Source organism: Mercenaria mercenaria, chromosome 18 (genome assembly GCF_021730395.1).
Source record: "Mercenaria mercenaria strain notata chromosome 18, MADL_Memer_1, whole genome shotgun sequence".
NCBI classification, from domain to species: Eukaryota; Metazoa; Mollusca; class Bivalvia; order Venerida; family Veneridae; genus Mercenaria; species Mercenaria mercenaria.
This window is the reverse complement of record NC_069378.1, coordinates 31,966,452-31,993,601: the sequence shown is the minus strand read 5'-3', so window position 1 is coordinate 31,993,601 and position 27,150 is coordinate 31,966,452. Positions and strand designations below refer to the sequence as shown.

Below are 27,150 nucleotides of genomic sequence, written 5' to 3'. Positions count from 1 at the left end.
AGGCATGTCTTCCATATAATTAGGTACGATGTTTCTTTTTAAACATATATTGTGTATTATAGCAACTTATATGTCTCTCTTGCGATTGATAGTGTGACAGGCCGCCTGGTTTCCAGACTGTTATGAAATGATGTATGTCTTTTCATTTCATTTGAGCGATTTGTTTGCGAAGATTCTGTAATATATAATATGTTCAAATACTCGAAAACGGTGAAATAATTAATTATCCAGGATTCATTTTAAATCTTTTCTATTGTGTTTCAGAAATTGAAACATGACAAATTATAGAATTAACGTTGTATTGTAGTTACAAAATGACACTGGCACTGTAAGAGGCCTAACTTTGTAATAATACAGTAATTTCAAAATGAACTGTTATATTATCCACTAGTCAACCTAAGATATAACCGTTACTGTACTATCAAAGGAAACGGAGATCGTCCGTCCTGGTACTTTAAAGCATTTGACCTTGACATTGATTTAAATCGGTGACTGTGACTAGCCTTAAACAAACCATGATACTTTGCCCACAGCAGTTCAGAATATAGTAACATATTAGTGGAAATCCTACCGATTTTCCATCATGTCCGCAACATGTTAAATTTTAGTTGATGGTTTAGAATTTTTTTTAAGAATTTTTAAAGGTTACTTTCACATTTATAAATTACTTATATCAAAATATAGATATGATTAAAAACGATTCATCGGAACACAGTAGAAGAGGTACTGAGCACAGCGAAACCGAGAGAGTAGGCGAATCAAATGCCGTCAAATTTGAGGTAAGTTTTGTTAAAACTAAATCTTTGAATTTTGACATTGACCACGTTTTGATACAAAGTTTATCTGTTTCAGTTTCGAACTGAATTTAGGGTTCTTCAGATTCCAACACCGAGAAAGTGAAATAAATACCTATAAGGACGTCTTATAAAAAATTGAAAACATTAATACACATCAAAATGCATATCGATAAGTTCTCGTGTACGTGGCAGCAGTCTCAAAGTACATTTAACGGGAGACATCGCCACTAGTTAAAAATGGTCCAATTCTTTTTGGACTGAGGTATTCTGATTATAATATAATCAAAATTGTAATGAAATAATGTAAATAGGAGAAAACTATGTGAAATGTAAACTGTTTAAAAACAATCATTTGGTTATTACGTACTTTGCATGTGATTAACCACAAGTTTTCACTATTTAATGAAAGCTATTTCTTAAATGCAGACAACAAAATCGGCATTTACTTGTTGATTTAACAGTAATAGTAGTATGTCATTTAGCTTTGATAAAGGAGACTTGACCTACTCAACATGAGCTTATCGTCTTTCAAGTGTTCTTCTTTCTATTTTAAGCAACAAGAAATCGCCTTCAAATGCGACGAGATAAATAAGCGTTCGATTGGCCGGGCTATCATCAAATTCTGTGGAAACGAAGGTACTCAAAATGACACCAATAAAGCTACCCTAAGGAGACTTATGCAAGCTGTCATTTCACATATTGAACAGGAAAAACCAGACACTTGGAAGAATGCCGAAGTTAAGATATATGATGACAATTTTGAAGTTTACTCAATCCGTTCTGGCAACGGTCATGCATTGTTTCTAGCAACATTTGATGGTCTTGAAAACCCTCAAGTTATAAAGACAAGCAGGTCCAGGATCGAGTCAAATCGGGTTCAAGGGAAACAGTGCTCACTTATGTAGCCTTTGAATAAAGTATATATTTTATAGAAAATACTTTGGAAGTTTGTAATCAATGAGTGGAAATGTTAGTATATTTACTAGTGTTTTTGTTCAATTTGAAATGTGTCAACAAGCTGCCAACGATTTAACAAAAGATCTTTACGATAAGGTTAATTTCAAAATTACGCAACAAACTAGCTTTGTTTTATAGAATATATTTTGTATTCGCATAAACAGTAAAAAGAACTGAATAAATCTTGCTGATGAATAATGTTAATATGTAATATCTCGGTAGATTACAGTCGTGTACATTTTTATGTTGCTGGCGTTATCTGCATCAGTCATTTTAAATCCTGTAAAAACTTTTTACTAACCTCTTTTCGGCAAAGCAAATCTCTGCCCACTGTTTGATTTGACTCTTCCGCAAAAAGGGCGTCTTTCATTTTAATTGTAATATAAAACAATATAGTTTTTTGTTATGCATCTTGTCTGAGAAGTTTCAACTCTAATACTGGTATTAGGAACTCTTCTTATTCTTTAATATTCTTGATTAGTTTTGAATTTTTCTTCTTATAAATGATTTTTATCATGATTATCTGCCCCCCGATTGGAGACGTAGATAGGAATATTCAGTTCGAAGGTAAAAGTTTTTAAAGGCTTAACAGTCACTACAGCCAGTGGTAGATTATTAATAATTTATTATTGTTTGGATACAGTTTCTAATCTTGTTTAGCTCTTTGGGTTTCCAATCAAACCAACTTTTCATATGATTAACGATTGCAAACAGGGAGAATTCCTTTAGTGGAATGAAATGGCCTTGCAATCAAACCGGTAAACAAAAATCTTCCAGTATCCGGACGTGCTACAAAATCACAAACATCGGCTGCCCTACTACCTAAATCTTCATGACAGCTTGTTCTTAAATCGTTTTGCACCTGTCTCCTTTTCAACCACTCTGAGATACATTTCATTGTTGTTTATCCCTGTTTCCACATATCGCCTCAACCTTGCTCTCTGCCCCGGATATATATTATGGTTATTGTCCTTGGCAAAAGATATGGCTTTCAGCCAAAGCTTGTAATAAGGACATCTTACATTTCGAAAGTCTAAAGGTTTAAAGACTTAAAATTCCCCTTAATCTTTAATCTAAACTCAACAAACTTGTTACGTGGAAATCTAGATAATCTAGATATAATAGGATGAGTCTAATTTAGCCTTGACAGATAAAGATAAAATATGAAAAGAAGATACAATACCCAACTCATAAGATTTTATTATGCCCTGTATAATTTGTTATTTTTAACATACCTTTCTCAATTAAAACAACAGCAATAATTTCATCTTAAAGCTTTTATTAAAAACTAGTAAACACATATTAAGTCGTGACTGTAATATATGACGGAAACTTTAGCATTACATTTTTCAAGAAAACATTTTAGTAGAAATTTATTTGCACAACAAATCGTAGAAAATCTAATTTAATTACATGTACATGATGCTGATAAATGATAACTTTGTAGAGAAGATACGATTCAATACTTCTTTAAAAAGGAGCCATGATGTTTTAATCTTGAGGCTTGTCCTCCAAATTATCTGTTAAAATGTTTCATTAATTAAACATGTACTTTATTCTTACAACTTAACTGTGTTATTTACATGTTATTCCCTATTATGCTTCATTTTATTATTTTTCATATTGATGACTCATTGATTACTGTAAAATCTGTCCTAGTTTTAACACATTATGTATGTAAAAAAGTTATTCTATGGTTTTCTAGTCGATTCAATCAACAGGGTGTTAACATTATTTTAGTCTCGGTTATTCTGGGCATTTACGGCATACAGTCTAACCTGCACTAACGGTCACCTCTGATCAGCGGTCATTTTCTGACGCCCCTGACGGATTTTCCTCTATTTCATCACTTTATTCAGCGTCCACCGAAATTGCCTCACGACCGCCGTATTTGACCCCTTTCAGCGGCCATGTTTCTTCCAAAACCAATTATTTTTATGCGATAATCGCCGAAGATACCCTATTTTTGATACACGTGATTGCTAAGTTTCCCCTGACTTCACCACAAGAACGACAAAATGACATGAGCTTCCCAATTAAAACTGATAACCAAAGGTGTGATCCCCTTTTTGTTACGTCAAGTGGCCAGTAATTATCGGCAATTAGCGTGTCACCTCGTGTCAATTTTGTTGTTCACAGTTTGATCTCGGTTAAAGATAATACTCGATATCTAATTAGTAGCATAATATTTGTGTTCTTTTATATATTTTATCAAAATACGTTTAAATTTATCATGTTTGAACGAAATGTAAACCACTCGATCTTTTGCGGAACGTAACGGCAATCTTAGATTTTAGCGTAGACAGTAAGCGCGGAGAGTAGCTTCCCTTACCAAAATGGCGAAAATTGAAAACAAACTTGATTTGAAATTTGAAAATTGTCTGTAACAAAACAGATGACGCCGGAGTTTTTGATTGCTAAGAAGACCATTCGTATTGCGAAGGCAAATGCACATCAATGTATACTGGTAAGATAATACTAGAAACCCGAAAAAGAAATTGGCCTTAAGGCTAACTAAGCTGGTCAGAAGTCTGAAAAATACATATCCTGGCTGCACCTCCGATCAGTGGTCACGTAGCTTAAGCGCCCAAATTGTCTGCTTCCCCTGGCTGGCTGCTTAAGACAGGTTAGACTGTATTCCTTTTTACTACTGGTGATAGATGAAAGTGCTGGGATCATCCATATTGCTTTAAATTGGAAGCTGTGGATAGGGCAGAACCTAAGCAAGATCTTAATGAAATTTTTTCCTGATTATCCTAATAGCAAATTTGCAAGATTGGACATGTTTAGATTGATTTACGTTAACATTGTGGATTTAAAACTTTATCTTAAAGTAGAGGATTTATACTCTGTGGATACATTTAATTCAGTTTGGATTTTACAACATGCATGTATCGGACAACTTTTTTGCATTGAGATAAGTTCTTCCTGCAATAATCCAGTTCTAATTGGAAATTAAGTATTTATCAATGGTTTGATAGGTAGGACTATCTGCAAGAGCAGCTTCATGGAAATAAATAGGAAGTTTCTGAAAAGCTTAAATAGCATGCCTCAGAATGATCAAATCAAGACTTAAGTAATACACTTGCGTTATTTTTAATAGGTTTTCATAATTTCAATTTTAGATACTATCTTTATAATAAAATTGTATGATATAATGAAGCATTCAATTTCTTTTTTAATATATTACGTGTGTTTCATGTATATCATGTAATAAAATCAAAGAATGTTTTATTGTATAAAACTGTATCATATAAAACTTTCTCATCCTTCAGGTGTGGAGGTGTTATGTACATGTCATTCCCCAATGTGTTTCTCTTTCCTATTGATGACGCATTGGATATGTAAGGCCTGTCCTAGTTCTATGGCATCATGTATGTCAATAAGTTATTCATATTCTATGATTTTCTAGAAGATTCCATCATCATGGTATCAACAGTATTTCAATGTCTGTATTATTCTTTTTTTTTTCTAGAATCTTCCTTTTTTCTTCTTGGTGATAAAAGAAAGTGATGGAATCTTCCATGATGCTTTAAATAGGAACTGTATGAGGAAGGGCAATACCTAAGCAAGATTTTATTGAAAACTTTCTTGTGTTTCGTAATAACAGAACATTGCCAGTTTGGACTTTTAACTTTTGATTGATCTACTTTAACATTGTGGTTTTATGAAATTATCTATAAAGGGAGAATTTATATTCGGTTTGAATTTATTACTTGTTGGGTTTAAACTTGACTAGGACACGAATTAGACTATTCTTGCTTATAATTAATGGACTTTTATTCATCTCGTGATTTTCGAAAATAGTAGTCTCCCTTCTTCATCTATCGTTTATATGCTCATGATGTTTTGAATCTGGCTGCCACATTTGTTGTAATGAAAATAAAATTATATTAATTTCTTGTTAAATCCTATTTTCAATAATTCCTTTCTTTTATATTTGTCAAAGGTTTAGATATCGATTAACAGAATATAATGTTTTATTAAATACTTTGTTTTTATTACCTCCCTTTATGGCTCTAACTATTCAATTTCATGTGAAGTATTCAAAGTAGTATCCCCTCACCAGTGCATATAATTATTTATAACATATATTTGAATACTAGTAGCTATTTCATCTGTTTTTACTACAAAATTTGAAGTATTATGTGCCTTTAAGACAAAACTGAGACAATGATAATAAACTGTAGGCATTACTTTATATTCAACAAATGGGCCCGAATAGATCATGGTTTTCTTTTATATAACATGGTTGAGACTAGAAATCAAAATTAAAGGTTCGCCAATGTGATTTCAATGCCAGTTGCTCTTATTTGAGTCAACGCTAGTTTGAAATTTTGAAATAAAATAGTACAAGCATTTCAAATCTCATTAAAATTTGTACAGTTTCATTTGATGGCATTCTTACATCTAAGTGATTTATTCAGGTACTGATTCTTTCTATCCATATATTTGCCATATATTTCGCGCATGAGCTGATATAGGACTTAAACTGTGCATGTTTTGAGACATTTGTACGTCAGTGTATACATTCCTAAAGTGGCAAACAGTTTGTAAACGACATATTTCAACAAATAAATGTAAAAAAAACAAATGCAACTGACTAGGATGCAATGCCTGTATCACAGCGATAGTTAGTTGCCATGCACATGGCTTGAAAACATAGTTTACTGCAAAAAAATATTTATATATTACAAGAAAACCGCCAGTGTTGTTATATTTTCTGGTCCTTTGGGATAATGGAGTCCATTTACCAGATGTGTAATAGAGTTCCGTTTAAGCCGGTTCTAGGGGGCGTGAGAGGTGTGGCACATTTCATTACCTCTCATGAACATACTCGATAAAACCGAGTCAGCTATTATTCCGCTTGGTTGCATTCTATGCTTCCAAAGGATCTTTTAACAGATTTTATTATCGATACAGACAACAATATCATCTTTGCAAATTATTACTGATTTGCTCAATAAAACAAACAATAGGGCCATGATGGCCATAGCTCGCTCACACGAGTTTCAACAAAAATGTATCGTTGGGGCTAACATGACTTTACCATTTCAGTAGAGGGTCGTCTAAGGAAAGATCATTTGAAATTTTTCTGAAATTATACAGTTCCAGACAAGATTATTTTTCGAAGTATGTCTATATATAAATAAAATCCCAGCACATAGTTATCTGGGCGGTCATCCGTAATAGAAGTTCACCAAAGGAACAACTCTGCAAACAATATAATATACGGAAAACTGGACAGCAATTTCAAGCAAAATTTTCACACATATGGAGCAGTCAAGTGGAAATATTTGAAAACATTTGAGGAAGGTTCATCATGGTATGCTTCTAATCATGTGAAGTTTTTCTTTTCTTTAGATCTCAAGCTGAACTGTTTATAATAAACAAACGAATAAAGATGGCCTAAATACGACAAAGCTACAATTCCTGGGATTTGAAAAGTTTATTTTCAATATTCCATTAGGCCCCATGAGGACATACAATACATGATATATGGCAATGCAGTGTACAACATATAGATCTACATGCAACTGAAGTTGATGTGCGGCGGTTTACAATAAATTGCTTAATAATATCCTTTATTCAAATATTCTTATCTTTTTACAGATTTTATTATTTATTACTGAAATAAAGGTAAAAAAAATCAAAGTCAACAGGAAGGACTGAAACTCACAAATGGCCTTTATTTATGCGTATATAAGACGAAATTTCATATTGCAATTTTGATGACTAATGCAATATCTGCAGTTTTTATACACTTCATCTGTAAACTTACAAATTTATACATTAACCTTTTCAGATTATCTGTAAATGAACCGCTTCCTAGCGTCTGTCCAACATCGAGTGTTGTATTTGGTAAAGCATTTCGTCAATACCATCATCGAAGATGAAATAATTTTGTTTGATGTCTGCTAACTTCACTGGTGATCGACCAGTTTGTGCAACTATGAGAAACATCCGACATATCAATAGCCTATCAAGCTCCCCTGAAAGGGGACGCATATAATATCGCCGCTTCGTCCGTTCGTCCGACCGTCCCGCAATTCTTGTCCAAAATATTTCTCACCATCCACGCGCATATTATTTAATCATGTTCAAGTAGGATGATTTTTCACTAAGTAATTGTCCTTTGATTATTTAAGATCAGTATATTATAGCACCATTTTCTGTCCGGAGTTTAAACTAACAGCTAGAATTAAGCGAAATTTCATAGGATGATTCATTCCCAAGAAGAGATGCGCATATTATCTCCATGTTCTAGTCAGATGATTTCACTGAGTGATTTCCATTTCATTATTCAACATAATAAACCATAACGATATATTTGTAAGGTGTATTTCTTTAGCTGAAATTCGGCTGAAAACCATAAGAATCTTCACTCTTAAAGAAGAATTGCGCGTTTTATCTTCATGTTCCGGCCCGATAAGTTTACTGCCCTTTGGTTATTCAAAGCACCATTTCTTTTTCAGAGTATTCCTTGGAATTCAGCGAAACTTCATAGGAAGCTTCATTCCCAAGAAGAGGTGCGCATATTTTCTTCATGTTTTGTTCGGATGATTTTTTCCGTTGAAATATTGCCCTTTGACCATTCAATATTACTAGACAATAGTGCCACCCCATTCCGAAATATTTCTCAGAAACCACTTTCTTGAATCCAGTGAAATTTCATACAAAGCTTCACTTTCAGCAGAAGAGGTGCATATTTTCTTCAAGTATCGGTCCGATGATTTTTTCCTAAGGCTAAAAATTATTTGTTTCCGGAATTCCGACCTACCCTAAATTTTTGGCCCGACCTTAAATGTTTTTATGGCTTGGAGAAATATTTTTTCAACTTTTTAACAAAAAGTTGCAAAACTGCACTTTTTATGCTTTAAACAAGGCCATTGGTGTTATCAATCAACTTACTGATGTTCTAATTTAAAAAGCATTGCCCACTAATTTGTATTCATTTTTGATACAAAGGTAATTTCGAAAAGTCCTACTTAATAAAATAAATCAAAAACAAAAAAACAAATATTTTTTGTTAGGCCTATGTTATTTCCCTTTTCTTTTCAACATTGGTAAACTAAGTGCAATCATTTACATGTATATGTTGCCCTTTATTTCCATATTAGTTCAGTTTGTTCTCATTATCCGATAGATAATGAAAATCATCACCTCAGGACAAGGCTTTCTTATCATTTTTCTGCAGTATTGTGGTATTATATTACGGAAAACATGAAATTAGCGGTGTTTACCGGCATTCTTATTCTTTTGTTTAGTTATACATGTAAGTATCTTTTTTACATTAACTTACACGGTACTTTGAAGTTATTTCACCTCGAAGCTTATATAATTAATTTGTACTTTAAAGGAGTGAGTAGGCACATAAATATTAAAACTGAGCACATTTTGTCTAGCATGGTTTAAGCATGCAGGACGAAACAAAAATGTGGAACTCTCGTGCAAAACAATATATGAAAACCTTATCTTTGTCAATTCATAATAGATTTTTTTGTTCAAGATGTAGTTTACTGCGTGATATATTAAATTTATATTATTTTATGACTCGAACATCCCGCTTTTCTCACTGGTCTGTAACTGGTAACACGGAGGTCCGTAGAATGTATAGAATGTGATATTCACCGGATAAAGTGATATTCTTGTTCATCAACTCGGATATTTGCCTCATCTTCATACAATAACTGTTTACTATTTATTATACAATTATTGACTTATGTTGAGGTCAATATGTGTTTTACGGTCCTGGAAAAATGATATTGACTGAGGACACAGTCCGAGGTCAATGTGTGTTTTTACATATTGACCGGAACACAAGTCTATAATTGTTATATTATATGCCCTTCTCAAATATATTCATTTGATTGGCCCATATTTCATACATGTAAGAAAAAGTGATTTCACAGAGCCATTATCATTTTTGCAGGTCAGTATCGCTTTTGGCGGACCTGCACGTGCACTCATTTCGACCAATGAAATGAACGTATTTGAGAAGGGTATATAATATAAAATAATAAAATCTTAGAAATAGACCAACTGGAAGCATAGAATGCATGAAAGTAAAATCATTGCAGATTCGGTTTAATTTAGTCTATTTATGAAAGGCAATGAACTATACAACACCGCTCACGCTCGTTAGTCACAGCTTAAGCGGATTTCAATTATAATAACAAAATATGATTAATTTCATGATTCCAAAGTAACACAGAGTCCACAGAGTCCAAGTACGGGCCACCACTGAAAGTCTTCTGTTGTGATAGTTAATAAAATAGATAAATAAAAGAAGATCCCTTGGAAAGATAGAACGCAACTAAGTAAGATAATGGCAGACTGGGTTTGATTGACAATCAGTATTAATTGTTTTGATTGTTGTCTCTATTTAAACATTCTAATTTCCCTTCAATGATCTCCTGCGGATAATTTAACAAACTATTTGAAATAACAATGATTTTACTAATATAATGAAAACGAAGCTCGGCATTTGCTCATTTATACAAAATGAATTTGCTTGTACCTTGGCGTGTCAGTCAATGTCCGACCTATAAAAAACACAAAGGTTTTGTAGGTCTGCTCGTGTCCAGAGCATGACTCTGTCCTTAAACAATGTGTTCTAAAAATGTACAGACACTATATTGTTACAGAGCCACATAAACGAGACTCAGAATCCAGACGAAAAGGTCAAGATCACAGTAGGCACTATGAGATGAAAAAATCGTTAATGGCGTATGTACATGACTTACGCTACATCTTCATTGGATCAAATTGGTTTCTTCATTTCTCTTAATGAATCTCTAGCAATACCAGCCAAATGATTTTAGATGGAACATGACAAAGTAATAAATGCTCAGTTTTTTGCCCAGACCATATCTCCTTCATCCATCGTTTGAATGCTTAACTGTCACTTGAATATATCTTACACAGAAGCTGAGGGTATAATCTTGTAGCCTATATAATAAGTATTCATCAATGGATATTAATTCTGCGGTGCCATTTGACACTTTCTGTTTATAGTGATATTCTTCTTACCTTAATTTTGACTGCTTTCCATCTATGTTTTCAGCTGTGACATCTGCGGCGGGCTGCTACAATGTGAACTGTAAAGTTAACCCGTGTATTTTCTTTGATCCTCTTCAATGTTCCAACCATCCAAATGTCAAATGCATGTAAGATTCTTTGTCTAATTGCTATTTGTCACATATTAGACGTCGTGAGTGTGAAATAAAGCCTTTACAAAATTTTGGTATTATACTAATGTAATATAGCTCCGACGTTGACATGGTTTTAAGTATAGGAGATATAGGTCGAATAGACTTGGTCTATAATAGGAAGGCAAAGAAAGAAGAAAATTTGATGGTTCAGTAGGAAAAGAAAAAGAATATTACATTTGCGTCTTTCAACATTGAATTTATCAAATGAATTACATAAAATTGGTAAAATGCTCGACAGAGCATTGCGTTTTATTATTTTATTCAACTCGTTTAAGAAAATTAAATCAGAAAAGACACCATATAATATCCTCTATAAAAAAAAAATATTGGCGATATTTCAATATTTTTGAAAAAAAGTTCACTGAATTTTGTAAATTTTCGTGTGTGTATTTTTCACGTCTCTTTTTAGTCCGTATCAACTTGGTAAGAATTCGCTACGATATTGATTATACTGTAAGGTACAATGCAGGTTAATATGCAGTGTTTTGAATTTGCGAGTCGTTACTTCTTGATTACTTGTTTAAGATAAAATTATCGAGAATAAGACCAGTTTATGGTAATCGTATACATTGATAAATAGCAAGTTTTAAAGTGAAGGTCTTGAAGTACGTTCGTTGTTGTTTTTTTGTTGTTTTTTTTTGGGAGGGGGGGGGTTGTTGTTGTTTTGTTGTTTTTTTTTTTGGTGTTTCTTTTTTTTGAAGTTTAACACAACATGTGCAGATGCGTGATCATTTGAGTGCATTGAAATGTATACTTTTGATAAAATACTGATTTATGAAAATGTCAAGTTTTAAAGCAATATATCTTTGGTTCAATATCTTTATTTTGTTGTGAATTTTAATGCCCACACACACACACTTACAGGCAAAGCCATGCTTCAAGGCAATGAGATATAACAATACATTTAATTAAGATATATTTAATGTTTTTTATTATTTTACAGACCCAATTACTGCGCCGGGTGTATTGCTGAACTTTGGGAGAATGGAGTGAAAGTAACAGATTGTATTGACTTAAATTCTTTGGGTTAAATGAAATGAAGAGCATCTATTCACCTTTTTCTTAATATTTTGGAATGTGGCACATATTTAATTGAACATGTGAGATTAAAGAAGAATTTAAATGTATCACAGTCTCTTACGATAGCTTGCCCTACTGATCCGCGATTTAGGCTCTAGTTGATGAGTCATAGGGTTGGTTGGTACCATCTGGGGGATTATTCTCATAGTGAGTTTTTGAAAGGTATACAATTTAAACTTAGAGTTAAATGATATGTGATAGCATTGTATCGGCGGTAGCTTTTTGTGTTGTATCATCCTGTTTATATGCCTACAATTTTTGGATATTTGCCAAGTAAGAGATAAGATATTCTAACACAACCTGACAACATTTTGGTAATATTTAGTCACATTTTCACATACAAATTTATCTAACCTTTAGCCATGATCATTTGTTTCTCAATAAAAGGTACTCAGCATGCTTAAAATGAAAATTGTGCGATTGTGATACTTACAGGACAATACCTAAAGCCACTGTGATAAATCATATCACTTTTAGAAAAAGTATCAGCTTAGATTAATGTTCATACAGTTTCTTAAACAAATGCAGAATTTTACAGATTTAAATACTCAGTAATGTATGAATCATTATGAAGGTAACAAATATCCTTATCACATAATATCACAGTAATAAGATAATTATCATGTGCAATTTTACGACTGTGTCAAATCTGTAGGGCAAATAGTTACAGGATAGAAAAATAAAAGTCATAACCTAAACGCAATGTGTTGCTGATACTAATCCCCAATGATAACGTGATTCCCGCCGAAAAGAGAGGACGAGTCCATTTTATTATAACTGATAAAATAATTGCACATTACTTGACAAGTAAATATTAGTGTTTGTTTCATTTTAACTATCTAGTTAGTATACTGCAACATAGCTCAGTCGGGTAAAATGCAGGTAACAACTGGATATAAGCAAATTGTTTTGAGAGTTCGAATCCTCATGAGAATTTCTTTTTCCTATTCGTTTTCATTTTTGTTTCTGCCTTTGCTGCTTTGTATGTCTTTATATAACATAATATTATGTTCGTTATTCACATAAGTGCATGCATTTAATTAATATCAACTTTAATATGATGCTAAACCTTTTTCGTCTGCCATATCGGCTTTGGGAGAATGGAGTGAAAGTAACAGATTGTATTGACTTAAATTCTTTGGGTTAAATAAAATGAAGAGCATCTATTCACCTTTTTCTTAATATTTTGGAATGTGGCACATATTTAATTGAACATGTGAGATTAAAGAAGAATTTAAATGTATCACAGTCTCTTACGATAGCTTGCCCTACTGATCCACGATTTAGGCTCTAGTTGATGAGTCATAGGGTTGGTTGGTACCATCTGGTTGACTAATTCTCATAGTGAGTTTTAGAAAGGTATACAATTTAAACTTAGAGTTAAATGATATGTGATAGCATTGTATCGGCGGTAGCTTTTTGTGTTGTATCATCCTGTTTATATGCCTACAATTTTTGGATATTTGCCAAGTAAGAGATAAGATATTCTAACACAACCTGACAACATTTTGGTAATATTTAGTCACATTTTCACATACAAATTTATCTAACCTTTAGCCATGATCATTTGTTTCTCAATAAAAGGTACTCAGCATGCTTAAAATGAAAATTGTGCGATTGTGATACTTACAGGACAATACCTAAAGCCACTGTGATAAATCATATCACTTTTAGAAAAAGTATCAGCTTAGATTAATGTTCATACAGTTTCTTAAACAAATGCAAAATTTTACAGATTTAAATACTCAGTAATGTATGAATCATTATGAAGGTAACAAATATCCTTATCACATAATATCACAGTAATAAGATAATTATCATGTGCAATTTTACGAATGTGTCAAATCTGTAGGGCAAATAGTTACAGGATAGAAAAATAAAAGCCATAACCTAAACCTGATACTAATCCCCAATGATAACATGAGTCCTGCCGAAAAGAGAGGACGAGTTCATTTTATCATAACTGATAAAATAATTGCACATATGTTCTTTAAGGTGATACTGCTTGTTTTATTATAGTTTATGCATATGTTTCGATACTCGTTGAATTTTATGTGATAAATGCAGCATACGAGTTTTGGTCGGATATAAAGGTGTTATATGCTGTTTCTTTGATTTTTCTAATTGTTGTTTTGACATTTCTGTTGCTGATTCTGAGTGATTTCTTACTTTTGCAGTTATGATATTTGTGTGCTTTGACCAACTGAGATCTGTACTTAAAGTGACGCCGGTGTATTTTGTTCAATCTATTAATTTGATAATTATGCAATGAATTATCTTTGTAATTGTAAATACTTGTTGTTTTTTTCTTTCTTTCGGGTAGTCTCTAGTACCCTATATTTATCTGGATTGAACTTCATTGACCAGTCCTTTTCCTATGCTTCTAGAGAATGGCGATCATTTTGCAGAATTTGTGTAACAAGTTAGGATTTCCGCATAAGACACACAATGGTTTTATATGTAAATAATCTACTGTTACTTTTAACTGAGTCATTAAATGGTTAAGGTAAATCAGGAAGAGTCAGGGGCCTACTGCTGAACCCTGAGGAACTGCAGCGAGAACAGGTAGAGTGCATGCGGACAGCCGTTAACAACGACACTTTGGGATATGTCTTTGAGTAATGACTTTGTGCTCTCTGATGCTAATGGATGGACTACCAGTGGAGTTTATGTATTATTTTATGGTGGTCAACCTTTTTGAAATGCATTACCATAATTGTCAGGTTGCTGGCCATTTTCTAGATTCTCGAAGACTTCTTGTGTAACAGTTATAACTTTTGTTTCACAGATAAACTCTGAACAGAAACAATATTGGTTATGACTGAATAGATCATTTCTGTTAAAGTAGGACGTAGTCTTAGAAACTAAAATATGTTCCATCATTTCAAAGACAATGCATGCAAAGGATATAGGCCTATATTTGCTAGCCTCGAATTGTTTTGCTTCCTTGTATACTCGATCGAAGCGACGGAATTTTTCCATCTACTGGGGCTTGCACAGTTGTAAGCGGTAGTTTGAATATAATTATCTTTTTATGATTACTGCTGTCCTTTGTGAATCTTCTTGAGTAGTCTTGCACAGGCTTTATTAGGATTTCACCCCTTCAATAACTTAGCCCTGCTATTTCCTACTATGTTCCTTAAAATGGGATTACGCACTTCGTTGTACATAAGTACGCACTTCGTTGTACATAAGATGTAATTTAACCAAAGAAAAATGAAATCTGAAAGGTGAAAGGTGAAGACCCGGGGATGGGGCTTAATATTGTTATATCGTAATGTAAGTGCGTCGTTGGTCTTCTAGGACTATCCCAGTGTTGATTGCAATTAAAATTCCGTGTCCCGAATTCGGGCAAAAACCGTTATTTTCTTTGCACATATGTATATAATTATGTATGAGAAATGTGCATTTCGGCACTTTATTTAGCGTACTGCTGCTCACCAATTCAATACGTCATTTCAAATTAGTGCAAAGTGTATGTGCCAGGCTACAGTATGATACCTTTCTATGATATTTCTGATCACAAGACCCAGGAGAACCCCGTGCGTGTATAGTTATCATACAAGCACGGATTGAATTTAACAAGAAAAAAATATGAGCACCCGAGACAGTTGCTTCGTATTGTCATGTCGTAATTTAATACCCAGGAGATCAAATTAGGGCTAATTTGGTCCTCTTGTTCGTAAAACGGTGTCATTCAAAGAACGTATGGTTGTTGGAATAAAGAGTTTGCATACTAGGTGTGACATTGCGGGATCAAATATATTAGATTCCTTATGGCAAATATTTTAGATTCCTTATGGGTATAATATTATTATGATTAGTTTCAATCATATAATACTTTATTTATAGAATATTTTGAGAGAGAGGTTCGGAAACTGCGATTTCCAAGGGATTGCCAAATATGTTCTTTAAGGTGATACTGCTTGTTTTATTATAGTTTATGCATACGTTCGAGCTGCATATATTTATATCGTTGAATTTTATGTTTCTTTGAATTTTCTGTGATATTTCTGAGAAGATGTTGTTTAAAGGGATTTCTATTCCTAGCTATAGCAGCCCCTTAAAGGGTCCAAGTACCAGCATTTCTACAATATTCTACAATATTGGGGAAAGACCTTATAATGATGCTACAGAAGATCGATCAAGCAGACGATGAGATGATATGTCGTTTGCGAAGAGGCATTTAAATGTGTTTTTTTTTCTCTCTATTTCTAGCTCTAGTGGCCAATAAGGGTCCAAGTGCCCCATTTCGATCAAATATTGGTTAGGACCTTATTTTGATGCTACAGACAAAGTTTGATGAAGATCCAAGTCGTTCATAAGAGGTAGTCATTTAAATGTATTTCTATTTTTAACTCTTACGGTCCCTAAAAGAGGCAAGCTATAACATTTGAACAAACTTGATAGAGGGCCTTGGTGTAATTCTGGTCGGTAGTTTCAGAGTATCTGTCATCTGAAGAAAAATGTGGACGAACGGATGACGGACGAGCGATAACGATAGCTCACGCATCGAGTACTTCGTGCTCAGGTGAGCTAAATAATAACCAAGGCAGGCATATGAATTATTGAACATACGTCGTTCAGACTGTATTATATTATGGAAGGAATATCTGAAGGGATATGTGAAGTTTCCCACTTAAAAGTGTGGTTACTAAAGTACTAACTTATTGTTTGTTGAAAAAAGAACAAAGGGACATAATTTCATAAATATGATAGTAAAAGTTCTGGCATTTATGTTATTCAGCTGGTGAGATCATTGGGGAAGGCATGTAAGTAATGATTCAGATATTACCTTGTCGGGTATAGTAAACATAGCGTTGACACACGCCGTCGACGACGACGGACGTAAAACAATAGGTCCTCAGACTTACGTTATTTTGAGCTTATGTGTTTAACTACAAAAAGGAACACTTTTCTCATTTGAGCAATAATATAGGGAATAACTTTTATTTCGTTTAATTAAATTCATACCTGTAGCTATTTAGATACTTAGCTCATCTTTGATTTTTCAATAAAAATATCTAAGTGCTAGAATGAGAATTATTTCATAAAATGACGATCTTGATCATTCTCTTAGTAGTATCCTAGGGAAGGTATATGTGAAGTTTCATTCGATTTTAATGAATAAAGACCCAGATATAATGGTGTCGGGCATTTTAAACATGATTTACACACGACGTCGAGAGATGTATAGCCATAGCTCTCCGGAGTTACTTAATGGCTAGCTTAATTTCTATTTCAGACATTTGAAATTAAACGCAATACTTTTTGACGCTCCTACAGTTAGTCGTACAATTCTGAATTATATATAATTGACTTACAGATGAATTACATAACACACTCACCTGCAATGAAAGTATCATAGCTTTATCTTTCGTAGAAAATGCAAATCCGGCCTTCTCCATATGTGTTAAACTATGATTTTGAGATTATAGACTTTAACCCACTTGGGACGTTCTGGAGATTGCTTCTTTTGAAAAACAAATATTATCTATGAATGCTTTTGTCATTATTATGTTTAAAAATATCGATTCGAATTTGGTTGAATTTAAATTAATCTAATATATATATTAATTCTAACCGTCTGGTAATATTACTATCTGATATGGCTGACGGATTACCCATTTAAAACCACATTTATATGCAGTTAATACATATTTAATTTACATTATATCTATACAACACATTGAAAGACAAATCATAAAAATTAAAATCGTTTAAGACGTATAATTGATGTATTTGTAGCCAGTATGCAAGAACAAGCTAATAAAATATATCCTTAATATTCGGCATTTTTGGTTTGATTCTTTGGATAACATTAATTATAATAATAATTATAAAAACATCTAACGTAATAACATGGACCATAAGTAAGCATTGTTACAGTTCATGATTAAATTTTCTTCAAATAGATGTATCTAAACATGACATATTAATACGAGAATGAGCAAAAAGATTTTTCTAACTGCATTTTATTAATCAAAATTATGTCCTTTAAATAGTGTTTAAGCACTGGTATATGTGTGCCTGCAATTGCCAACACTAAATGCTAGAAAGGCAATTTTTCAACAACAATTCAATGAAATAAATAAACTGAGTTATTTGTCTATGGATTGCCAAGAAATATAGTAAATAATATGAGTTTGAAATAGAAAGCCGTCTTATGTCAACCGCAAGTTTGACAGAAGTTTAATTTCGGGTGATGTTACTACACGGCTAATAACGCACAAAAAGCTACCACCATTGCAATGCTATCTCATAGTTTATGACTTGTCAGATGATTACCTTTCCAAAAATAGCAATGAGCTCTATTCCCATCGAATGGTACCGCTAGCCAAAATTACCGGGTCTGGCTCATCGACTACTCACAAGCCATTAAATCTGCTGTAACTATATCACTGTATTAAATTTGCAAAAAGAAATGAATTTTGAGAAAAAATGTACGGACTTTAAGGTGGCGCTTCACTATTCTTATTAAAATCTATAAATTGGTATTTTGCTGTAACACTTTTATTCGTTGTCACGTTTTCTTCTCCAGATCCTACAGTGAAATCGCTGTTTTTGTGGGATACTTAATTTCATCAATCAACGAAATTAAATTTCAAAAATATACTGATCAAAACTTCCAACTAGACTCTTGAAGAATTTACCTTGTAAAATAATATTCTTCAAGAGTCTAGTTGGAAGTTTTGCTCAGTATATATACTTATTAAAGTCATCTGTTATTCTCCTTAAAATCACCGACTTCTCTGAAACCACGAAATTTTATGCCTATTATCCTGTACGAAATTTTGCAGCTGTAAAAGACCTGTATTTTGTTCAAAATTACAGTCGTGATTATTTCAAATTTACGACTTTTATATCATCATGGATTTTTCAGTTCTATATTTCATTTTACAGTTGTGAAACGATAGTAAATCAATTCGAATTACGCAAATTAGATACAACTGTAAAGAACTACAGCTTTAAAAACAGCTGTAAAAATTGAAACTTAATGCTGTAAAAACGAAAAAGTTACAGCTGTAAATATTTTTAAAATAACAGCTGTTGAAAGATTTTAGGTGATGAATAAAAAACATTATTTTATAAAACGAAAGCAGAGGCACAAAAAGTTTTTTGATGAATTGTAATTCTTTAGAAATGGTAGCAATTACTACAAAAAAACAACATAGTTGACCTAGTAAGTAAAGAACAATTTAGAACATGTTTACAGTTTTGACATTGTAAAATTCAAGAGTTACAAAGTTGAAACTATGCATCAGATCTTGCTATAATAATATCTGTCATAAAAACGTATTAGAATGTTGTAATTAATTCTTTTAAAGTCATCAGCAAAGATTACAAGATAATATTTCAGTTAAATACCAAAGAAAAATATCACAATGTTTGGAAATCAGCAGATATGTAGAATTTTCATAATGAACTAGGAGTATGTAACTTGTGTAATTCAAACTCATTTGGAGAGGAATTTCATTCTTTATTTAACTGTCAATTCTTTAATGCTGACAGAAGAAAATATATACTAGAGAACATGCTATACATCCTAACTCTATTAAATTTTCTATGTTAATGAATAGCACAGATAGAAACACATTGTTAAAACTTGCAATATTTTGCAAAGACATTATGATGCCGTTTAATTAATTGGCTTACGCTTTATATATGGTATGTAGTCATATTACATTCTTGCCAAGCTTTCTGTATAACATTTGGTATCATTTTATTCTGTGGATTTCATTGGGTATTTCAATATATCATTTCACATGTTATTGTCAGAATGTTCATTGTATTATTGTTTATGTGACTGATGCCTCTAAGAGGACCATCTTATTCAATAAATATGAAACTTGAAATGATAGCATGACAGAATTTGTCATGGAAACTTAGATCATACACCAACACTACAATCTGGGGTCTCATTTTAGCCGATTTTGCAGTTTGTTTGTTTGACTGAAAATATTTTTCTTGCATCAAACATGACCTCCACTTTTCTTTTGATTTTTTATTCCCCACTGACAATATTCTTCAAGAAAATGCAAGTTACACACATTCAAAATGGGTTCTAATGCGTGCTGCAGCCATTGGAAATATGTCAATTTTATATAGAATAAAGAAGAACAGCAATTTAATGTGTTATAACCTTTTATAGGCCTAACTATAGTAAAGGAACCAGCGTGGGAGCCATCTGGTCGCGTAATGGCGGACAGGTTTTTGAAGGACGGATTACACCAAACCGGACGTGACTACTCAGTGTTGAAGTAGTCCAAGATCAAATCTGGTATAATGAGTGATATAAGGAGGTGACAGTTATATTTTTGGCTTAGTTTTATTGCTTATTGTATTGAGAAAAGATCTAGACCATTTTCATTGTAATTTTTTTGGAAAAAGATTTATTCTTAGCGAAAAAGTGTCTACATACGCGTAATTGCTAAATGGCTGCTTTCACGGGGGCATTTTTAGAGAGTGATGTTTCTCAGAACAGATTATTTTTCTTATTTGTAACATAACATATCAATATTTTTGTATTTTTGATAAGAAGACATGTCATACTAAATGACCATATATGGTTTTCATATCATTGAAATGCTCTAAAGTGCTGAAAATGAGGTCTGAATATTTTATTGTTAATATGAAATAAAGAAGGAATTAAATTGGTAGAATGTAACCTTGAACACTAATTTTTCACTTGGCATGGCCAGAGAGGTCTAACTTAAAGCTGGTTTCTTTTTAAATTTCATTCTGGGTGTATTTTTGGCATTTTGGTTGAAAAATTGGGAGAGAAGGTTGTATTTAGTGAAGTGAAACTCAATTTTAGTATGAGTAGTACTTCCAGGTAACAGTAGTGTGATTTTGGTGTGATTTTACATTAAGCAAATGTGACAAGAGATATTTCTCTTAGAAGATATATGACCCCTACTTTTCTCTTTATCTTATGTCAGTTTTATCATAACTCTTTAAAATGAAGTAAGGATTTGTTCTCTAAAATGGGTCTAGCTATGTTTGGTAGCTCATTAAAAAATGTCAGTTTTATATAGAATATATAGGGAATACTATTTATGTTAGTGTGACCTATATAATAGCCTGATTTAGTGGTGTTCAACCTATAATCCGCGCGCGCCAGATTTGGTGGTTTAAGCCTAAACAAAATGCTATTGATAGTACCATTTTTACAAGACACTGAAAACAAGCGTTTCGTGACTTCGATCATTTTACACGACAGCACTTGCAATTTTCAACATTTTTACTTGCTCCATTCGAAAACATGATGCTCAAGACAATTATCCTAATTGGAGGGCCAATGAAAGGTACTATCTTAAAGCAAAAGTCATCGGAAACGGTTGTTGTTCCTAAACAAACAATATTTTAAGTCTTTGAAAAATGCTGCCCGTCAGTTTCTGTTTTGACAACTTTTGTTTGGACCGTTTTTGTTTACTGCAATGGGCTATTCCAGATAATATCTGAACCCCCCCCCCTATGGAAGGCACTTCTTTTTGTCCAAGGGGGGTATTTCCTGGCAGTTGTCCAGGGGGGGTCTGTCCAGGGGGGTGTTCTGGAAACGGTTTGTCCAAGGGGGTCTTTTTGGGCAAAAATGCCTCCCATAGTCCTGTCCAAGAGGGTCTGTCCAAGGGGGGTTCTCGAAAGAGTTTGTCCAAGGGGGTCTTTTTGGGCAAAAATGCCTTCCATAGGCTTGTCCAGTGGGGTCTGTCCAAGGGGGTTCTCGAAAAAGTTTGTCCAAGGGGGTCTTTTTGGGCAAAAATGCCTTCCATAGGCTTGTCCAGGGGGGGTCTGTCCAAGGGGGGTTCTCGAAAGAGTTTGTCCAAGGAGGTCTTTTTGGGCAAAAATGCCTTCCATAGGCTTGTCCAGAGGGGTCTGTCCAAGCAAGGGGGGTTCTGGAAACGGTTTGTCCAAGGGGGTCTTTTCGGGCAGGGTGGGGGGGGGGGGTGTCCAAGGGGGTTCTGGAAACGGTTTGTCGGGCAAAAATGCCTTCCATAGTCTTGTCCAAGGGGGGTTCTGGAAAGAGTTTGTCCAAGGGGGTCTTTTCGGGCAAAAATGCCTTCCAGTCCTTTCCAGGGGGGTCTGTCCAAGGGGGTTCTCGAAAGAGTTTGTCCAAGGGGGTCTTTTTGGGCAAAAATGCCTTCCATAGGCTTGTCCAGGGGTGTCTGTCCAAGGGGGGTTCTGGAAACGGTTTGTCCAAGGGGGTCTTTTCGGGCAGGGGGGGGGGGGGTTGTCCAAGGGGGTTCTGGAAACGGTTTGTCGGGCAAAAATGCCTTCCATAGTCTTGTCCAAGGGGGGTTCTGGAAAGAGTTTGTCCAAGGGGGTCTTTTCGGGCAAAAATGCCTTCCACAGTCCTTTCCAGGGGAGTTTGTCCAAGGGGGTCTTTTTGGGCAAAAATGCCTTCCATAGGCTTGTCCAGGGGGGTCTGTCCAAGGGGGGTTCTGGAAACGGTTTGTCCAAGGGGGTCTTTTCGGGCAAAAATAACTTCCATAGGCTTGTCCAGGAGGGTCTGTCCAAGGGGGTTCTCGAAAGAGTTTGTCCAAGGGGGTCTTTTTGGGCAAAAATGCCTTCCATAGGCTTGTCCAGCGGGGTCTGTCCAAGGGGGATTCTCGAAAGAGTTTGTTCAATGGGGTCTTTTTGGGCAAAAATGGCTTCCGTAGGCTTGTCCGGGGCGGGAGGGGGGGGGGGGGATCTGTCCAAGGGGGGTTCTGGAAACGGTTTGTCAGAAGGGGTCTTTTCAGGCTAAAAAGCCTTCCATTGTCTTGTCCAAGGGTTTCTCTAAAGAGTTTGTCCAATTTAGATGGTTTTTTGGGGCAAAAATGCCTTTCATTGTCTTGTCCAGTGGGGTCTGACCAAGGGGGTCCCGAAACGGTTTGTCCGAGGGGGTCTTTTTTTTGGACAAAATGCCTTCCATTGGGGTTCTGGAAACGGTTTGTCCAAAGGGGTCCTTTGGGCAAAAATGCTTCCATATATAAGTCCTTGTCCAGGGGTTCTGGAAACGGTTTGTCTAAGAGGGTATTTAATTTTGTGGCATAAATGCCTTCCATATTCTTGTCCAGAGGGGTCTGTCCGAGGAAGGTTCTGGAAACGGTTTGTTCAAGGGGGTCTGTGTGTTCGGGTTTTACATCTTACTTTTTTCAGTCATATAAACGACGGGCCAAGGGTGTCTTTGGGCAAAAATGCTTGCCATAGTCTTGATGCCTTCCAAAGTCTTGTCCAGTGGAGTTCTGGAAACGGGTTGTCAAAGGAGGTTTTTCCCGCAAAAATGCCATCACTAGACTTGATCAGAGGGGGGAGTGTCTGGAAACTGTTTATCTAAGAGGATCTTTTGGGGTCATAATCTTGTCCAGTGGGGTCTGCTCGAGACTGGGTTAGTCTGAAACCTGCTTGTCTGGGGATCTTTATTTATGGGCAAAAATGCCTTGCATAGTCTTGTCTAGGATGGTTCTCAAGAAGCTGGAGCATGGAGGTCTTTTCGGGCAAAAATGCCTTCTAATTCCTTGTCCAGGGGTGGGGCATCTGGAAACAGCTTGTCCAAGGGGGTCTTTTCAAGCAGAAATGCCTTCTGTAGCCTTGCCTTAATGGTTTGTCCAAGGGGGTCTGGAAACATATTGTCCAAGGTGGTCTTTTCAGGTCAAATGCCTTCTGTAATCTTCAGCTTCTCAGAGGGGTCCTTTTCAGCAAAAAATGCCAAAAACATCTTGCCTGGGCAGGGGGTGGGGTCAATCAGAGGGTGGGTCATGTTTAAGACTGTTAAGCCGTTTGTCCAAGGGGGTCTTTTGTGCAAAAATGCCTTCTATATAATTGTGTCTGGGAGGGGGTCTTCTAAGGGTGTCGATAAGCAGTTTGCGCAAGCTAGGGTGTCTTTTCAGGCAAAAATGCCTTCCGTAATCTGTCATGTCCGTGCGTCTCTCAGAGGGGGATCTATAAGCAGTTTGTCCAGGGGTCTTTTCTGTGGAAAATGCCATGCATAGTCTTAACTGCAGGGTTTGGTAAATAATTCAGTCAGTTTCCACTATACTGATGTTTTCATTTAGTTGTTGGGAACAGGTAAAACAAGATAAAATATATTTGTATTCAAGTAAAGTTATATACCATACATGCACAAGTAGGATATATAAAATTATTTGGTGATCAAACATGAAATAGTCTTGATACATAATAATTATGTTTGAGTAAATGATTTTTGTGTATGAATAAGCCTAACTTGATACAACTTAAGGTATTGGACCCCTAATAGTTATGTTTAAAAAATGGCATTTGCTTGGTATATTCTTTAAGTCCACCATGTTTCGCACTGTGTTGCAAATTTTAAACAACTTTTACCGTGCCGTTTTTTGTAAATTTTGTATAATTTATGGTATTTCCTCAAGCTCAAGTAGAGACAAATTTCAATGTCATGGCCACTTTCTAAAACGTATGCAGAGAAGTCATTACACCATTAATTTTGATAAAAGAAACATCAAACTATTGTTAAACAATTATAAAGCTGTAAATATCATTTTTTCTAGGGTGCCTCAAGTAAACTGATTTAATGAGACAGAATTCTAACTACAACATTGAAAAATTAAGGCCGAATCCTGTGGGTCTGTTTTGAATTTTGCTCACTATATCAAAAATAACCTTGGGGCATAAGTAAAACCTACCTGCATTTCTTCCACAACATGTAATCTAAAGAAAAAAAAATTTGGTCCCAGTGGGGCTTGAACCTACGCCCTCCACCCCCTGAAAATTGCAGTCAAAGTAGGTTTATTGTAGGAATTGAATACTCTTCAAAAAGGAGGTACTCTATCACGGGTCCAATACCTTAACTGGTATATGTGTATTCATATTTTGTCTTATTATGGCTAGGGGTCCGGTAACTGGACCTCTAGACCCGGAGTTTAGAAGTCCAAACAACCCGTACAGGGTTGTCTAGATGTCCAGTAATTGGTATAGTGCTTATCCGTGGTAGAAATCGTCGAACGCTAGCTCAGTCCTTCCAGCAAGGAATGCAGCGGTGCTGTGAAACGTGGATGAATGCATGTAACCACTATGGCGATTATTAAAGTAGAATGTTTCTTTCGTAACCAGACCTCGAGTACAAACTTCCTTTGAAGTGTGCATACGTCAGGGATATATTGCATACCCAAGAAGAATCGTACCCATAAATTCACCACATTAATATGAATACTAAGATCGGTATCTATATTTTAAAAGTTTGCTGTCGTATTTTTTTCATCGTTTTAAAGATATTGTAAGTGAAAGGAAACCGAAACAGAAGTATTTTTAATTCTTAAATCCCAGGGAAAATATGATCGCAAATTTAACCTTCGATAAATAATAAATAGTAATTTGTACAGCATTATCGGGTATTAAATATTGTTTTTTTTATTTCAGGAACCAGATTCCGTCCCTTGTCCCTGGAGACTCCAAAACCATTGTTTCCAGTAGCTGGGTTTCCAATTATCCATCACCATGTAGAAGCCTGTGCCCAGGTCTAAGTTTAACCTATTTCTTGAACATCAGATAGTGAAACTGAACACACTGTTTATGTTAACTAATTATGTCTCCCCAGGAGACATATTGTTTTTGCCCTGTCCGTCTGTCCGTCCATCCGTCCGTCCGTCCATACGTCACACTTCATTTCCAAGCAATAACTGGAGAACCATTTGACCTAGAACCTTCAAACTTCATAGGGTTGTAGGGCTGCTTGAGTAGATGACCCCTATTGTTTTTGGGGTCACTCCGTCAAAGGTCAAGGTCACAGGGGCCTGAACATTGAAAACCATTTCCGATCAATAACTAGAGAACCACTTGACCCAGAATGTTGAAACTTCATAGGATGATTGCTCATGAAGAGTAGATGACCCCTATTGATTTTGGGGTCACTCCGTCAAAGGTCAAGGTCACAGGTGCCTGAACATTGAAAACCATTTCCGATCAATAACTAGAGAACCACTTGACCCAGAATGTTGAAACTTCATAGGATGATTGCTCATGAAGAGTAGATGACCCCTATTGATTTTGGGGTCACTCCGTCAAAGGTCAAGGTCACAGGGGCCTGAACATTGAAAACCATTTCCAATCAATAACTAGAGAACCACCTGACCCAGAATGTTGAAACTTGATAGGATGATTGTTCATAAAGATTAGACGACCCCTATTGTTTTTGGGGTCACTCCGTCAAAGGTCAAGGTCACAGGGGCCTGAACATTGAAAACCATTTTTGATCAATGACTAGAGACCTTGACCCAGAATGTTGAAACTTCATAGGATGATTGTACATGCAAAGTAGATGACCCCCATCGATTTTGGGGTCACTCTGTGAAAGGTCAAGGTCACAGGGGCCCAAACATTGAAAACCATTTCCGGTCAGTAACTTGAGAACCACTTGACCCAGAATGATGAAACTTCGTAGGATGATTGGTCATGCAGAGTAGATGAACCCTAACGATTTAAGGGTCACTCTGTTAAAGGTCAAGGCCACAGGGGCCTGAACATTGAAAACCATTTCCAATCAATAGCTTGAGAACCTCTCGACCAAGAATGTTGAAACTTCATAGCATGATTGTTCATGCAGAGTAAATGGCCCTTATTGTTTTTGGGGTCACTCCGTTAAAGGTCAAGGTCACAGGGGCCTGAACATTGATAACCAGTTCCGATCAATAACTTGAAAACCACTTGACGATCCAGAATGTTGAAACTTCATAGGATGATTGAGCATGCAGAGTAGATGACCCCTATTGATTTTGGGGTCAGTCTAATAAAGGTCAAGGTCACAGTGGCCTGTTCATGTGAAATCATTTTTTGGAAATAACTTGAGAACCACTTGACCTACAATGTTGAAACTTAATAGGATGATTGGACATGCAGAGTAGATGACCCCTATTTATTTTGAGGTCACTTGATCAAAGGTCAAGGTCACAGGTGCCTGAACAGTGACTTGAGAACCACTAGGCCACTAGTGTTGAAATTTAGCGGGATGGCTGGACATGCCAAGTAGATGATCCCTATTGCAGCCAACCATCAGTGTCTCTTTGACTTTCGCTCCTGACCCCTATTGACTTTGTGCCTATAGGACTTTGCATTGGGGGAGACATGCGCTTTTTTACAAAAGCATT

General features: G+C 35.2%; 1 protein-coding gene and 1 long non-coding RNA gene across 7 annotated transcripts in view; both read left to right on the top strand.

The window, feature by feature from the left end:
• The first annotated feature begins 14 nt into the window (after positions 1-14).
• LOC123539251 (uncharacterized) lies at positions 15-5,663 on the top strand. Its single transcript, XR_008368435.1, has 2 exons — positions 15-779; positions 1,352-5,663. It is a non-coding gene; the product is annotated as an uncharacterized LOC123539251 (long non-coding RNA).
• Positions 5,664-21,204: 15,541 nt separating this feature from the next.
• Positions 21,205-27,150, top strand: part of LOC123537852 (mannose-1-phosphate guanyltransferase alpha-B-like) — a 32,412-nt gene continuing 26,466 nt past the window's right edge. For all 6 annotated transcript variants that reach the window (XM_045321724.2, XM_053529657.1, XM_053529659.1 and 3 more), the window contains exons 1-2: positions 21,205-21,357; positions 25,427-25,524. In XM_045321724.2, the coding sequence (XP_045177659.2) occupies positions 21,315-21,357; positions 25,427-25,524 (141 nt within the window). In that variant the 5' untranslated portion in view covers positions 21,205-21,314. The remainder of the gene's footprint in view (positions 21,358-25,426; positions 25,525-27,150) is intronic.